Source organism: Felis catus, chromosome F2, assembly GCF_018350175.1.
Source record: "Felis catus isolate Fca126 chromosome F2, F.catus_Fca126_mat1.0, whole genome shotgun sequence".
Classification (NCBI taxonomy): Eukaryota; Metazoa; Chordata; class Mammalia; order Carnivora; family Felidae; genus Felis; species Felis catus.
Genome location: NC_058385.1, coordinates 72,124,670 through 72,140,128, shown reverse-complemented (window position 1 = coordinate 72,140,128; position 15,459 = coordinate 72,124,670). Strand labels below are relative to the sequence as shown.

The following is a 15,459-nucleotide window of genomic DNA, read 5'->3' as shown; positions in this document are numbered from 1 at the left end:
CATGGTTGAGAGTACAACGCAGGGCTTGAACCCACAAATCGTGAGATCGTAACCTGAGCCAAAATCAAGAGTTGGATGCTGAACGTACTGAGCCCCCCAGGCGCCCCTATCAGACCTGTTTTATAGGTGAAATAAAGGCCCCTGAGAGCCTTAGTCACCTGACCAGGGTCGCCTGGTAGAGCCTGGAGCTAAGGACCTAGATTTTCAGATCCCTCAGTTAGTCACTTGACATCTGGCTCAAAAATAGCAGACGTCTGGAGTTCCAGCATTTAACCAAGCATAATGGGTAAGAACACAGGCTCTGCAGCCCGTGCCTGTCATCACCATGCAGCCGGGTGACCTTGGGCAACCTGTTTAACTCTGAACCAGTCTCTGCATCTGGAAAATGGGGATAGTAAGAGCATGTCATTGTGAGCATTGAGTGAAGTAATGCAGGACAAAAGCACAGCTCCTGGCCCATTAAGTGATCAAAAGTTTAACCACAATTAATTATAATTGTAATTAATAATTATTAACGATTATAATCAGTCATTGTTACATTTATTGCATCTTTGTCATTATTACAGGACGGGAGGTCTGTCTTACCCTGTTTTTCTTGGTGTTTATCATTAAGCCTTTCATGTATTAGATTCCAAATAGATATTTGTAGCACGCATCATGGCAGCCTTGACTGTCTTTCCTGAGTTTGTCAGTGGAAAAGGGTGGGTTTGGAATCAGATGAGGCTAGGTTCCAATGTGGATTCCCCAGTGAGTTTCACTGTCTTATCTATAAAACACTGCCTTGAAGAAGTTTTAGGATATTCACCGTTCTGGATCTCGCCACACGGTTGGTGCTTATAAGCTGCAGCTATAGTTACAGCGACAGAGCATCAAAGGTTGGGTTGACAGGCCAGTTGGGAAGTTTTGTGAGTTTCCCAGTTTGGTAAGGCAAACATCCCTTAGAGAAAGGCCTGTTTAATAATTGCTGTGGTTCTGAAAATTTTGAGGACGGCCTCACTGGAGAAATGTACATGACATTTCAAAGGAATATTGAATTTGGGGGCGCCTGGGTGGCTCAGTCGGCTAAGCGTCCGACTTCAGCTCTCAGGTCATGATCTCATGGTTTATGAGTTCGAACCTATTAGGCTCTGTGCCGACAGCTCAGAGCCTGGAGCCTGCTTCCGATTCTGTGTCTCTGTCTCTCTCTGCCCCTCTGCAGCCCTCTCTCTCTCTCTCTCTCTGTCTCTCTCTGTCTCTGTCTCTCTCTCTCAAAAATAAATAAACATTTAAAAATATTAAAAAAAAAAAAAGAGACTATTGAATTTTAATGTATTCTCAAGGCACTTGTAACTGCCAGCCCCAGGAACATATACTCTGAGAGCTGTCACGGACTTCAGAGTATAGTTGGAGCCTCTGTCTCCCTGGCCAGAGGACGAAAGATGGACGCCACTGCACTGGACTCCGAGGAGCAGCCTGGTGCCGTCATCCATCATTGCTGTCCTCGCCATAAACATTTATCGACCTTATCATGTACCATGCACTTGGCATGCAGTAACTCACTCTCCATAATACCGCTGTGCGGCAAATACCATTATTCCCCTCATTTTAGAGCTGAGAAGATGAGACTTAGGAAGGTGAGTTACTCGACCAGAACACCACACAGGGTTGGTGACAGACCTGGAATTTGATCGTAGATCTGTCTCACTTGAGGATATGGGGGAGAGTCTCCGCTCTGAGATCAAAAAAGCCTGAGATTAAATTCCCTTGTTTATCAGCTGTATGACCTTGGGCACGTTTTTGCATCTCAGAAGTGAGGATGATAACGATACTTCTCTTCCAGTCTTGTTAATACGTTGATACAAATGAATTCAGTAATGTGCATAAAGTGCTTAGTGCGGTGACAGGCATATGCTAAATACTCGACACACTACTGTTATCTGTGTTATTACTAGAATAGTAAATCACTACTTAGGTACTACTGTGGGGCTTACATGTCAGAATGTATGTAAAGGCCCTTTCGAGCTGCATGGAATATATTAAGTGATCTGTATATGTTAGTCATCTCCCCAAAGAAATGCCAGCAGTTGAAATCTTGACTAAGTGGCCCTGTCTGGTTCAGTTGGTAAAATTATTTTATTTTCTTCTTTTTCCAGAACTGAAGGGAGTCACCTGGCTCTTAGAATTATCTTACATTCTGCGACAATACCATGAATACCAGAAATCCCCTGTAGATGTTTGAAAAGCATGAATCTCTCCATAACGGCTGGATTGAATTTCTCTCTTTCCTTGTTCTTTTCTTTTATTTGGTCTCCATCCTCACTTCCTTTCCCCAGCACTCACTTTATCAGCTTCCCGAAAGTCTGCTGGCACTTAACGTAGTTTGCCCTGCTTTCTGAAAGGTCCTGGTCAGGCCATTTTCTGTCTCATCAGCCCTCCCATTCAGTCACACCTGTGTCTGTGACAGTCCCTCCCCCCCCCCCAAAGCCCTGTATTTCTCTCTTCTTCCCTACACCCCCGAATTTACCATTTGTTTCTCTGCTTGCTATACTCCGTGATAGAACCTGCCCTCTGCCTCTGCCGTTGTTCTCTCCTCCACCAGAACCCCCTGTCTCTCTACCCTCTCCCTCTGCTGAAAACCTGCTTGGTAAACCCTTAGTTTTGTACAAAGGGATGCATGTGTTTATATAATATTGCTAGTGAGTTGTCACAGATTTGGGGGGGAAAAAAAAAGCATGTGAGATATATATTCTTTTTTTTCTTTCTTTTTTTTTTTTGTGTGTGTGTGTGTGAGATATATATTCTTATCCTGGCTACATGCCAGGTACTGTTTTAAGCACCTAACAGTTAATTGCCATTATTTCTACCCACAAGATTATTAGTATTATCCCCAGATACACCTTACTAAGTTGTGATTTTTTTTTTAATGTTTATGTATTTTGAGAGTGGGGGAGGGTCAAAGAGAGAGGGGGAGAGAGACTCCCAAGCAGGCTCTGTGCTGTCAGCGCAGAGCCCGACACAGGCTCAAACCCACGAACTATGAGATCATGACCTGAGCTGAAATCAAGAGTCAGGTGCTAATCGACTGAACCACCCAGGCACCCCATAGACTGTGATTTTTAAAATGTATCTACAGTAGGAAATTTCACACATATATACAGATGTAGGATTACCATACATATACTTACGCACATAAATATAGGTAATTGACTATATGGTGGTTCATTAGTGGAATTAACAAAGCACACAGGACCCATGCCCTAGCCTGGGCTTACTCATCGAGTCTCACCTTTTGCCTCTCTCACGTCATTTTTGATGTTCCATCTTCCCGATGAAGCCTCCTCCTTCCCTTACAGGGTTCTGGTGAGGGTTAAATATGGTCTTGTAAAAAGCATTTGAGTAAGAGAAGGTTCTCAACAAATGCCAGTGCTCCCTTCCTGAGCCCCATCTGCCTTAGCCAAGTCTGTCTTGTTGTTTGATGAGTTCATCATCTCTGAGAGACTAAGAGCTTCTCCTAATTCTTTCTAAGCTCTGCATGCGGTTCCAAACTCAAGAGAGTGGCTGTGTCTGGGGAGGGAGGGAAGAGATTGGGATTGGGGGAGAGAGGAAACATTCTGGAATACTTTATTTCTTAAACTGGCTGGGGGGTCCATGAGTATTCTGTTCATCTGAAGGTTGTGATATATGTCATTTGAAATATTTCATAATTCCAAGCAAACAAAAATCCTATATACTTCTGTTTTACCAGAAACACTTTCTTTGAAAGCAGTTGAAATGAACAGGCTGCTGACTATGTTTTGGTTGTTTGTTGTTTGTTTCTTGTTTTTGCTGGCCTCCAAAAGCAGAAGAGGTCTGGTGGGATTCTCAGGGGTGAGGTAGGCTCTTTAGCTTTAGACAGAAGGAATCAGGGGTAACTCCAGTTTATGAGGAGATCAAACATGTGCATCCTGTCTGTCGAGCTGATGTGGCCTTTCTTTTGTGTTTTCCTGAGCCACTTCCCTCCATTACTTGGGCAATAACCAGAGCTGCGTTTTATCTTTTTTAATATCTCGGCCTAAAATGCTGACATCCACTGTAGGCATCATGAATTTTTGATGTGATGATTGGAAGGCTGCTGGGGCCTCATTTCATTTCACTGGACTGCCGTGACACTTGTTTCTTTTTGTGTATTGAGACTTCCTTCTTGGGACATTCCCCAGTTCAGACCTCTGTTTGGTTTCGTGAGTGCCCAGTGCTCCCGCACAGTTATTGAGAGTGTATTTGCGAGTGAGATGCTTTGGATTTTCATCTCCGTTATTGAACGATCCAGGAGATTTTAAGAAGGGAATGCTTCTTAAACTCCTGAAAAGAAAATCAACAAATCCAAGTCAATGGATATTTACTGAGCCCTAGCTTCTTAAGCTCAGCTCACCGAAAAATGACAACCACGGTGGTATTTGTTGGGTGGGGACGCAGAGATGAGCCAGAAGTAATGCCTGCCTCTCACAGTCGTATGGCAAGGAAAGGTCTGTACTTACACAAATATAATGTGATATGGGGGAAAACACTGCAAAAGAAGCACAGAGAGTTACTGGCAAGGGAGGATATTGCCAACTAAGGGAAGGCTCTATAAGGAGGTATTTAATTAAGCCTTTAGAGGTATGATTTTGCTAGACATTTTGTCAGATACTCACCGTTCATTTATTCATTCAGTAAATTGTCATGCGTCTCTTATGGGGCTCCGTACAAATCTGTGCCTCCCTGTCCTCTACCACAAAGGAAGAGAGAAGCGGGGACCTGAGTAGAGGCATCTGAAACATGTGCACGTGGAAGTGGGGCACCTCGCCTCCACTCACACTTCCTTGGTCAGCATGTGTCGTGTTCCGTGCTTGCTTCCTTCAAGGGTGTAGAGACGTGCAGGACTGCCTTCCAGAGCCTGCAGGGGTGGGGAGTCTGGATATCTGTGGTAAGTGCTTATGTCTGCTGTAAGCATCGCGGGATGTGATGCACAATTTTACAGAACCACACTGGATGCTGTATTGATAGGGGACTGTAGGTGAACAAGAAAGAGCTGCAATAAAGAGACTTTCTTAGGGAGGTTCTGCGGTGATCGAGGCAAGAGATGATGTCAGATAAGATTGATAGCCATGGGGGTAGTGAGTTGTCAGATTTTGGTTACATTTTCAAGGTAAAGACAATAGGGTTTGCCAGTGGGTTGTATCTGGGGTATGAGAAAAAGAAAAATCAAGCTTGACTTTGATGGGTTTCAACCTGAACAACTACAAGAATGTATTTGTCATTAACTGAGATATAAGGGTCTGTAGAAAAAGAAGGTCGGGGGCAGAACATTAAGGGTTTGCTGTTAGCATGTTGAGATTGAACATAGTTATGAGACATCCAGGTGGAGATATTGAATAGGCAGTTGATATAGAAGTCTATATTTCAGGGCTAGGGTCTGGGCTGGGGTATCAATTTGGGATAGAATAGAAGTTATTCAAAGCCATAAACTAGATGAGATCCCAAGAGAGTGAGCATAGAGAGAGAGAAGAAAAGCCCAGGGCTCTCCAACACTATGAGGTCAGGGGGATGAAGATCCAGCAAAGATGTTGGAGAGGAAGGAGCAGCCAAGACATAGAAGAACGGTGAAGAGAGTGTGATATTTTCCTGGAAGCCCAGTAGAGAGAGTGGGAGTGGTTATTATTTATGGTACACTCACTCTTTGTACAGTTCGTATCACCTCTTCAGCACCACATTCATGTAAGATAGGGTTAGTGTCATGTTACAGATCAGGAAAGCAAAGCTCAGAGTGAGGAAATGTATTCACAAGTATCTCATTAACGCCTTGTAATTCTCCAACTAGGATAATGGTCATAAAAGTTACAAAACTGATAAGATAGCTAGCTTATAGGTGGTGAAACCAAACCTCAAACGTTGATCCATCTGATCCATGCCTTCACGACTCACACCAAGAGATCGTGTGCAAAAAAAATCATTTTAAAAATGCTGTTCCTCAGATCTGAGGCTTAGACAGAATTAAAGGAAATTAAGATGAGTTGCAGAGAAGGAAACCTGTTAGAACCCGTGGATGTTTCTTCTGCATTCCAAGATTGATTTTCAAAGGAGGCTTTTCTCCTTGTTCCTGCTAATCATAGTTTCTTAATGGAAATACGATGTGCTTTGAAATGGGATGATAACCTGACCCTCCCCCCCCTGCCCCATGGGGAGTCCATGGGCTAGCTGGGATGTAGGTGAACTGAACGCTGTGAAAGAACAAGGAGGAAACCCCGTTTACTAGAGTGAGCGAAGGCATCTAGCTCCCCGCTGACCACCTCTGGACACATTCAGTGAATAATTGATGCCGTGTCTCTTTGCCTTCCTTTTAAGAGTTTCTAATGATCAATCAGTGTTCAAAGTAACTCGTCATTGTGGCAAATAATAGCTCAGACTCCTGCCTTCTTCTTTTTTAGATCACGTACAAAATGAAGAAAACTATGCACAAGTTCTTGACAAGTTCGGAAGTAATTTTTTAAGTCGAGACAACCCAGACCTTGGCACTGCTTTCGTCAAGTTTTCTACTCTTACAAAGGAACTGTCCACACTGCTGAAAAATCTGGTAAGCCATTGCATAAGTGATTTCTAAAAATTTCAGCCAGACCAAAGTACAATAAGATCACGAAGAGAACAATTTAATAATCTTCTCCCCAGCCCCCCGTCCTGGGGGTTAAACAAAATTAAAATTAAAAAAATAAAAAATGGAAAGCTTTTTAGTCTTCGGTATGGAGTCACGTGTAAAGAAAACACCGTTGTAGAACTCCCAGATCCAGCTTCTAGCAGGGTAGATTTATGGAGTCGGAGAAGGTAGTTAACCTGAATTCTCTTCCCCATTCTACCATTGCCTTGGTTTGGGTTTTGTTTGAGATAGCTTTTAGCGACTTTTGTTTTTTTATCAGTTGAAAGAGTGTTGATGATTTCTGTGTCAAACATACACTGGAAATCCACGTTGCAAGTGTTATACCTCACTTGTATGAAGACAAGCATGCATTTTGGTCCCTGACTTACAAATAATTAACCTCCCCAGTTCCTCACATCATTTTAACCCCCCACCAAGAAAAAGATTTTGGGATTCAGGGGAATCCAGGGTTACAGAAGTTGATGACAAAAGGAATCCCTAAAAACCTGGGACGTGAGGGGTGTCTGGCTCCAGGAGGCAAACAGAGTTGGGGCTGGGGCGGTCTCTTTGGCGACACTACTGTCCGGATACCCGCCCTCACACCCTGTTCACACTGAGAAGGCTCGTTCTGTGTGGCATCACCACCCAGCCCTCCTTGTACATTAAATCAAGTCTCTCTTCTCCAGAGTCCTGGGAGATAGAGGCACAGGGAGGTTGGACAGCCCCAAAGGAAAACGATGCTATAATTTCCTCGGCTCTTTCCTGAAGACGGGCAGACTCTTCCTCTCCCCCAGTCTCTCAGTATTGCACCCTGGCCTCCTTTAAGAACTCAAGATGTCTAGGGGCGCCTGGGTGGCGCAGTCGGTTAAGCGTCCGACTTCAGCCAGGTCACGATCTCGCAGTCCGTGAGTTCGAGCCCCGCGTCGGGCTCTGGGCTGATGGCTCAGAGCCTGGAGCCTGTTTCCGATTCTGTGTCTCCCTCTCTCTCTGCCCCTCCCCCGCTCATGCTCTGTCTCTCTCTGTCCCAAAAATAAATAAACGTTGAAAAAAAAAAAATTAAAAAAAAAAAAAAAGAACTCAAGATGTCTTGGCCCTGGGTTAGTTGTCTTCTATCAGATAGGCTTCTGTGACCTTACAGGAGAATCTTGTCACAGATCTGTTCAATACAAACAGCTAGTTTACAGACGAATACATACTCTTCGAAAAATGAAAACTCCCATTCTATAGTGTTTTAACCTGAATATTTGACCAATCAGAGTCTCCTTTTTTTTTCCTGTCCTGCTAGATGAATACATGTGTATGTCTGTCTTCCTAACAGCTTAATTCTAATTTTTGGTTTATGCCATTGAGTTAGTCTCCTACAGTGACAGCTAATCTTAAAGAAAATGAAGATGGAGAATAGAAACAGGTCTTATTTCCAAAAACTTCAGGAACTTAGGACCAACATGTTCCTATACTTTGGGGTTTATTTGACAAATCCGTGATATCTCTGTAAATCTTAGAGTATTTAAATCGCTTTTATTCGGAAGATGGCCCTCATTTCTCCTTCCTCTGGGTGCTGTCTGTCTTTCTGCTGATGGCCTTGCTCAAAGGCCATGTGGTGGGAAGAAGGGAAGTGAAGCAGCACTCTGACTATGCACGTGAGTAATTACTGGTAACAGACTTGCTCAGGGAGGAAGTTCTGTTTTCCCCCGAGGTGGGTGTTTTCACAGGGGTGTCTTGCTAATAACCTTTAGTTTCCGGGACACCAAATGTATTTGGCTTCAGTCGAGACTCATCCCTTGCACATTTCCTGGACCAGTCCATTCCTCCACTTCCCTCCACTGTGGGTTCCTTCCCCAGCGTGTGCCGGCCCCACAACGCAGTGGTCACTCGTGGAACTCATGGAACATTCGTTGTCTGTATTTGCTTACCTAATACTGCGCTGACTTGCCACCATACAGAAACCACTGATATTTATTGAACGCCTTGTTGAACCTGGTAATGTGCATCATGTGTAGATTTCTTTTCTTTTTTTTTTTTATGTTTGTATATTTGTGAGAGAGAGAGGGTGGGGGGCAGAGAGAGAAGGAGGCAGGGAGAATCCCGAGCAGGCTCCGAGCTGTCAGCAGTGTCCGACGCGGGGCTTGAACCCACGAACCGTGAGATCATGACCTAAACCGATATCAGGAGTCAGATGACTCAGTGACTGAGCCACCCAGGTGCCCCAGGATGTAGGTTTCTTATTTTACATCTTACAACAGTCCTATGGTTGTTATACCTTCAATCCAGATGAGGGAGTTGAGGCACATCAGTATTTAACCTGTTCAGGGACACTGTTAATAAGCAGACGTGTACCCGAACATTCTGTCTGTGAGTCCATTGTCTCTCCCACCCTACTCTGTTACACTGCCTCTATCACCCTACCTTGGTGATTGTGTTTCCCTGAGTAATGCTGATCTCGCTGGCCCCCTACACAAACTCCAAGCTGCAGGCCTTCTTCCTCCCTGGCTACTCTCCTTTAAGAGGTAGAAGTCTAAGAAATATCTGATAGAAATTGCTAGAAGACCCAGTTCGCTTAATTAAAAAAATAAAAACTGACATTTTCTCTTTGAAGTTGGTGGTGGCATGCCTGATGAGGAAGCAGGTAAAAGAATCTGTTTGTACTATAGTTGGTTACTAAGGGAACGCTATTCTGACTGAATAAAAAGCCAGTCCCAGGAGTTTATACAACCTGACAACCGTTTCAGCAGCTTGCTGCTTCCCTTTTTATGTTCTGCCAGGAAAGGATAGAGCAAACCAGACAGGCTGATGCGGCCAAGCCTTGGAGCAGAGAGAGGGCTCAGAGGAAGCCACGCCCCAGGAGGGAGGGGCTTCTGGCCAGCTTGCAGCCCTCCAGCCCCCACATAAGAGTTTGGGGAGCATCCTGGAGCTTGTTGGAGCTCTAGAACACCCCCTGGGAACCAGTATTTCTCAGGAGGCTCTTGAAAAGCCTATTTTCTTAAGCTAGTGGAGTCTGGAAACGTTAAGCAAGAATGGATACAGTTGGAATTCAGAGAGTAAGATAAAAGAAGGTACTTTGATATTTTTAGACTTTTCTAAATTGTATCCTCAGTGCAACCAGTAAATGCTAAATGTCTCTTGTGTTCCAAGGTCTGTGGTACATATGGAAAAATGTCATTTTCTAATAAAGGTAGTACTTACAATGGGCATTTTAATAGTTTTCATTAAAACATTACTCACTTTCATATAGAGGAAAAGGAAACGGTAGATTTGGGGGTCAGGTGTAGCTTTCTGCTTTCGACTAACTCTAGTTAGAGAAAAACTTTCATCGTGTTGCCTGTAAGTAATCGGTATTGGGAGTGTATTGTGTTGAGGGGGTTCTGAAGGGTTGGTTGGTCCTGAGAAATGTGACCCGCTAAGTGATGATAGCTGTCTCTTCTCTTTTGGTTTGTCTTTCAGTGACTGTGGAAGGTGGGATGGCCAGGTGGGAAGTTATGTGAAAACCCCAATTACCGCAGGGATGCTGGCGCTAACATCAGACGGGGCTGGGGCTGGTTTCTGTTGTGTAGCTTCTGACTGCTAACTGACCGCCACCTGAGGACCCCAAAGAGAGTTGTCACTGTGGCTCTTTACCCTGTGAGCTCGTGCCAGAGTCGACGCACCAAGTCAGGTTTAAAGTAACTCACGTTTCCTGGGCGCCTGGGTGGCTCAGTAGGTTAAGCATCTGACTCTCGGTTTTGGCTCAGGTCATGATCTCACGGTTCGCGAGTTCAAGCCCCACATTAGGCTTCATGCTGACGGTGCAGAGCCTGCTTGGGATGCTCCCTCTCCCCTCTCTCCCTGCCCCTACCCCACCTACACTTTCTCTCTCTTTCAAAATAAGTGAATAAACTTTAAAAATAATTAAAAAAAAAAAAAAGCAACTTGCATTTCTTCCTGCCCTTCGCCTCCACATACCAGGAGATGTTTTTGGTAAAAAAGCTGTTTCACCTCACAACAGGCCGAGAGAGGCTGTGAAGGGTGGGGGGGGAAGTAGGGTCTCCATTGGACCTGCCAGCCCAGCTCCCCGCTCAGCAGGTTTACAGCCATAGGCAAACGGTTGAACCTGTAGGGCTAGTGTCCTGACCTGTACGTAGCATTGCTGGTATCTGTTGTGTGGTAGTGATGGGACTTCATTGAGATCATGGAATCAGATCACCAAGCACACTACCTGACATGCAGAATTTACTTAACAAATACAAGCTTTTATTATTATTTACATCTTCTCATTTGATCTCTATGGCAACTCCCCAGGGTAAAGACAGGTATAGAGAGTCCCATCCCATTTTACAGATAAGTGCACCAAATCTCCAAAAAAATAATATGCCTGGAAATAGTGGAGTTGGGGCTCGACCCCAGGTTCCCTGACATGCACTGTTTCAGCGATGTGCCCCCAGCAGTGACAGAGTGATGGCACTGCCTTTCTGTATGGGTTGTGCATACAGGTAGCCCACCTGGCTTGACTAGAACCTGTATGAGTAGCCATCAACCCGTGTTTGTGTCTGTTTAGCTTGCAAAATTCTTTCTATCCGCATTTTCCCTTTCGTTTCCCCCACCAGCGAGTTATAATATACTAGAAAAAGAGTGTTAGCCAGTAGTTCACAAACTTGTGGTCTTAGGACCCCAGTCTTAAAAATGATCAAGGAGGGGCGCCTGGGTGGCTTGGTCGGTTGGGCGTCCGACTTCGGCTCAGGTCACGATCTCACGGTCCGTGAGTTCGAGCACCGCGTCGGGCTCTGTGCTGACAGTTCAGAGCCTGGAGCCTGTTTCAGATTCTGTGTCTCCCTCTCTCTCTGCCCCTCCCCTGTTCATGCTCTGTCTCTCTCTGTCTCAAAAATAAATAAACGTTAAAAAAAAAAAATGATCAAGGACACTGAAGAGTTCTTGCTAATGTGGACCATTTCTATCCATACTTACTGTATTAGAATCCAAAAGAGAAGTTTTGAAGTCTATTAATTCATTTTGTTGCAATATGCCGTTTGGGTGAAATAAACAAAAAAATATAGCCTCACACAGGTCTATACATTGGAAAGAGAAAGGAGTACTTTACAATTCAGGTGATCATCAGTATTCTTCTTTGATACTGTGTCAAAACTTGACAAGGGTTTGTTTCTTAAAAGTTAATAACAATGTCTGTGAATCTGAAACTGCGTGTGACAGGCTCACTTTATTCATTTCTGAGAAAATGTTTGCCAGATACCCATGTCTCAGTACCACAGTTTGTCAGCCATTCTTTCAAGGGGAAAAATGGTGTCCCCTTAAAAAGGTAACAGACAAAACTAGCTAGTTCAGCTAGCAACTCAAAATACTGCATAAGTGCTTTTTCTCAAGATAACTGTCATGCTCTGGTATGCCTTGAAGGTAGTTTGTGTGTACTTCCTATTATATCAAACAGAATATAAGAAAGATGTACTCAAGGACTGATACATAATCAAATCAGTAATTTTTGCTGTTTCATCATGGGCATTCTTTATTTTTTTATTTTTTTAATGTTTATTTTTTTTGAGAGAGAGACAGACCGACAGACAGAGCATGAGCAGGGGAGGGGCAGAGAGAGAGGGAGACAAAGAATCCAAAGCAGACTCCAAGCTCTGAGCTGTCAGCACGGAGCATGACTTGGGGCTTGAGCTCTTGAGCTGTGAGATCATGACCCAAGCCAAAGTTGGATGCTTAACCAACTAAGCCACCCAGCCACCCCTCATCATGGGCATTCTTAAATGAAAATAGCCTTTTTTTTTTTTTTTTACTGCAAGAGCATGACCATAAACAATACAGTGGCCTTGGTTGGTGTTAAACAATGCCGTAATTCACATCAGGGCACCATTGGTTTCACCTCCATTACTTTTGTGCTGTCAGTGCTAATGTCTAAACAGTGGGAAAGTCAGGTAAAATCTGTTAGTGCTATTATGAAAGTACTATTGACCTTTGGGACTTCTAGGGGCCTGTACCATGCCTTGGGGACCCCTGGCATAAGAAATCAAAGGCTTTGCTGTGATTCTGGCCCTGGCCCTGTATAGATTAACACTGCCTAAGTTACAAATGTGAATGTCCTCACTGGGAAAATGAGGAAGAGTTACCTTCCTTACCTGCCCTATTCTTTTTTTCTTTTTTTTTTTTTTTTGAGTGTTTATTTATTTTTGAGAACAGCGCATGTGGCGGGGAGGGGGGGCAGTTGCAGAGAAAGAGGGAGGGAGAGAATCCCAATCAGGCTCCACACTGTCAGCACGGAGCCTGATGCAGGGCTCGATCTCACAAACCATGAGATCGTGACCTGAGCCGAAATTGAGAGTCGGAAGCTTGACTGAGCCACCCGAGGCGCCCCACCTGCCCTGTTCTTGTATGAGGATTATCACACCACACAGGTGAGAAACTTTGCAAGCTGCCGAGTCCTGGAGTCACACACAGTGGGCTATTACCGTATTAATAAGCTACATTAATATTAAAACCGCTGAGGCATTAATGGCCACTGCAGGAGACTTTATTTATGTATCTTTTCTTACTATAAAAAGAACACATGCCTAGTGGGGAAAATTGAGAATCCAAAGAGAAAATTGCTGTTTCTCTTTTATAGTCTCCCTTCCCAGAGATAACTGTCACTGATACTTGGGGTTTATCTTCCTAGTCCTCTTTCCTGCACCTCTTCTCCTCCAAATAGATGAAATCGTATGTTCTAAGCAACTTGTATTTCACTAGATTTCTCTTAACGTTGGCGTTAGAGCATTTGCACTCTCCCTCATTGGGACGGATGACAGATTCAGAAGCTGGAGAGGGTGTGCATTCCCAAAGAACCCATCATCCTTGACAGTTCAGCCTTTGTTCCCGTGGAGTCTTGTCCCGCCCCAGTGCCAGGACATCTGCCTGATGGCAGCCCAGGTGCTACGGCAGGAGGAGGACCCGGGACTTACTGTCCGGTGGGACTCCCCAAGTATGTTCCAGAAGGTCGTTTTTCTTTTGCTTCCTGTGTGCTTTTGACACCTTAAAATGAAAACAAGTTCCATAAAAGGGTGACATCCATCAAGATAACATTGCCATTTGTATATTTTTTTCTGATTAAAGTCCAGGTCACCCCAAACTACCGAGGGGGTGGACCGATCCGAGAGGGAGGACAGATCCGTGGTTACCAGGGGTTAGAGAAGGGGTCAAGGGCATGACCGTAAAGGGGTAGCCTGAGGGAGTCCCTTTGTGTTGATGGAACAGTTCTCTGGCTGGGTGGTGGTGTGGTTGTGCTGACCTGTTCCTGTGGTAAAATGTCACAGAGCCATACACAGGCATACTAAAAAAATGACTGTATGCAGAATCCCAGGTATCAGTGACGGTTATCTCTGGGAAAGGAGAATATAAAACAGAAACCACAATTTTCTCTTCGGATTCTCAATTTTCCGCCACCAGGCATCTGTAGACTGGTTGATAGTCTCATCCCAGTGTTGCCTCCCAGGTTTTGATAATGTCCTGTGTAAGCTGTTAACTTTGTAAGGTCTGCGTAAGTTGTTAACTTTGCGGGAAGCTCGTTGAGGGTACAGGGGGCCTCTCTGTACTGTTTTTGCAACTTAGTGCTGAGTCTGTGATTTTTTCCAAAATGGAAAGTTAAAGTATAAATCATCGAATTCTAGTCAGGGAAACAAAGTGGGGAAAAGCCTTGAGTGATACAGCTACCGTTACATGAAAATTTCAATGTGAAACCAATGTGCAGAGCAAAACTCAAACCCTCTCTTCTCTGCCATGCCCTCAGATCTGTACTCCCACTTTCTTTGCCCCCACCCCCCCCCCTTTTTTTTTTTTTACAGGTTTTCTAAACCAGTCTTTGTCCGTGTTTTCAGTTGCTCCCTCTAGTCAGAGTCCTTTTTGTGGTCACTGTTCCCAAAACATGAAGTGATGAGCGCTTTCCCCTCAGCAGGGAGTCTTTGTCGTGTGTGAATACGCCGAGGGAATGCTGCCTCTTAGTGGAGAGAAGCCAGTGCGATGTGGACAGGATGTATTTTGTTGATGTTTGTTAAGATGTGTGAGGCCAGATTACAAGCGCCTGGGCTTTTATGCGAAGTACTTGTCATATAATCTGGTCCATAAGCATATGCTTAGTAGAGAGTAGCATTTAAAAAAATATATTAGAAATATTTCTTTAGTTGACTTAACCAGTCTCTCTGAATTCATCCTTCTACCTGTTAAAGATGCTTTTGTAACCAAAGCCAGCTCCAGACATAACACATCACTTGTTGTTTCTGGATTATAAACTATTTCTTGCTTCCACGCCTTTATACCTTCCGTTCCTTCTCCTTTTAATGTCATTTAGTAGTTAATGTAGATAGAGTAGATAAAGGCTTTCTTTACAATGCAGCTTCCTTGTTTAAAAAAAAAAGGAAGAAAGGAAAGCAGGATGATCTTTTAGAGTTTTAGCTTTTTCTAAGTATTTTTTGTTATTTATTTGATTAAATACATAGAACCTAAATTATGTTCAATTTTTTCTTTTGCTTTTTCTTTTTTTTTTTTTTTTTTTTTTTAAGTCGTTGGAAAGAAAGCCGTAAAAGCATCGCTTGCTAAACAGTGCCAGATCTGCTCTCTGGCCAGCAGCAGGCCACCGTCCCTGGTAGCTCAGTCGGTTGAGCGTCTGATTTCGGCTCAGGTCATGATCTCCTGGTTCATGAGTTCGAGCCCCTCGTCAGGTTCCGTGCTGACAGCTTGGAGCCCGGGACCTGTTTGGATTCTGTGTCTGCCTCTCTCTCTGTTCCTCCCCTGCTCACACTGTCTCTCAAAAATAAATAAAGATTAAAAAAGAAGAAGAAGAAGAAGAAGTTAAGGAATCAACAGTAAATTGCATC

General features: G+C 44.1%; 1 protein-coding gene across 8 annotated transcripts in view; it reads left to right on the top strand.

The window, feature by feature from the left end:
* ASAP1 (ArfGAP with SH3 domain, ankyrin repeat and PH domain 1) overlaps window positions 1-15,459 on the top strand; it is a 348,338-nt gene that overhangs the window by 216,913 nt on the left and 115,966 nt on the right. For all 8 annotated transcript variants that reach the window (XM_045049608.1, XM_045049607.1, XM_045049610.1 and 5 more), the window contains exon 5: window positions 6,423-6,568. In XM_045049608.1, coding sequence (XP_044905543.1) covers window positions 6,423-6,568 — 146 coding nt within the window. The remainder of the gene's footprint in view (window positions 1-6,422; window positions 6,569-15,459) is intronic.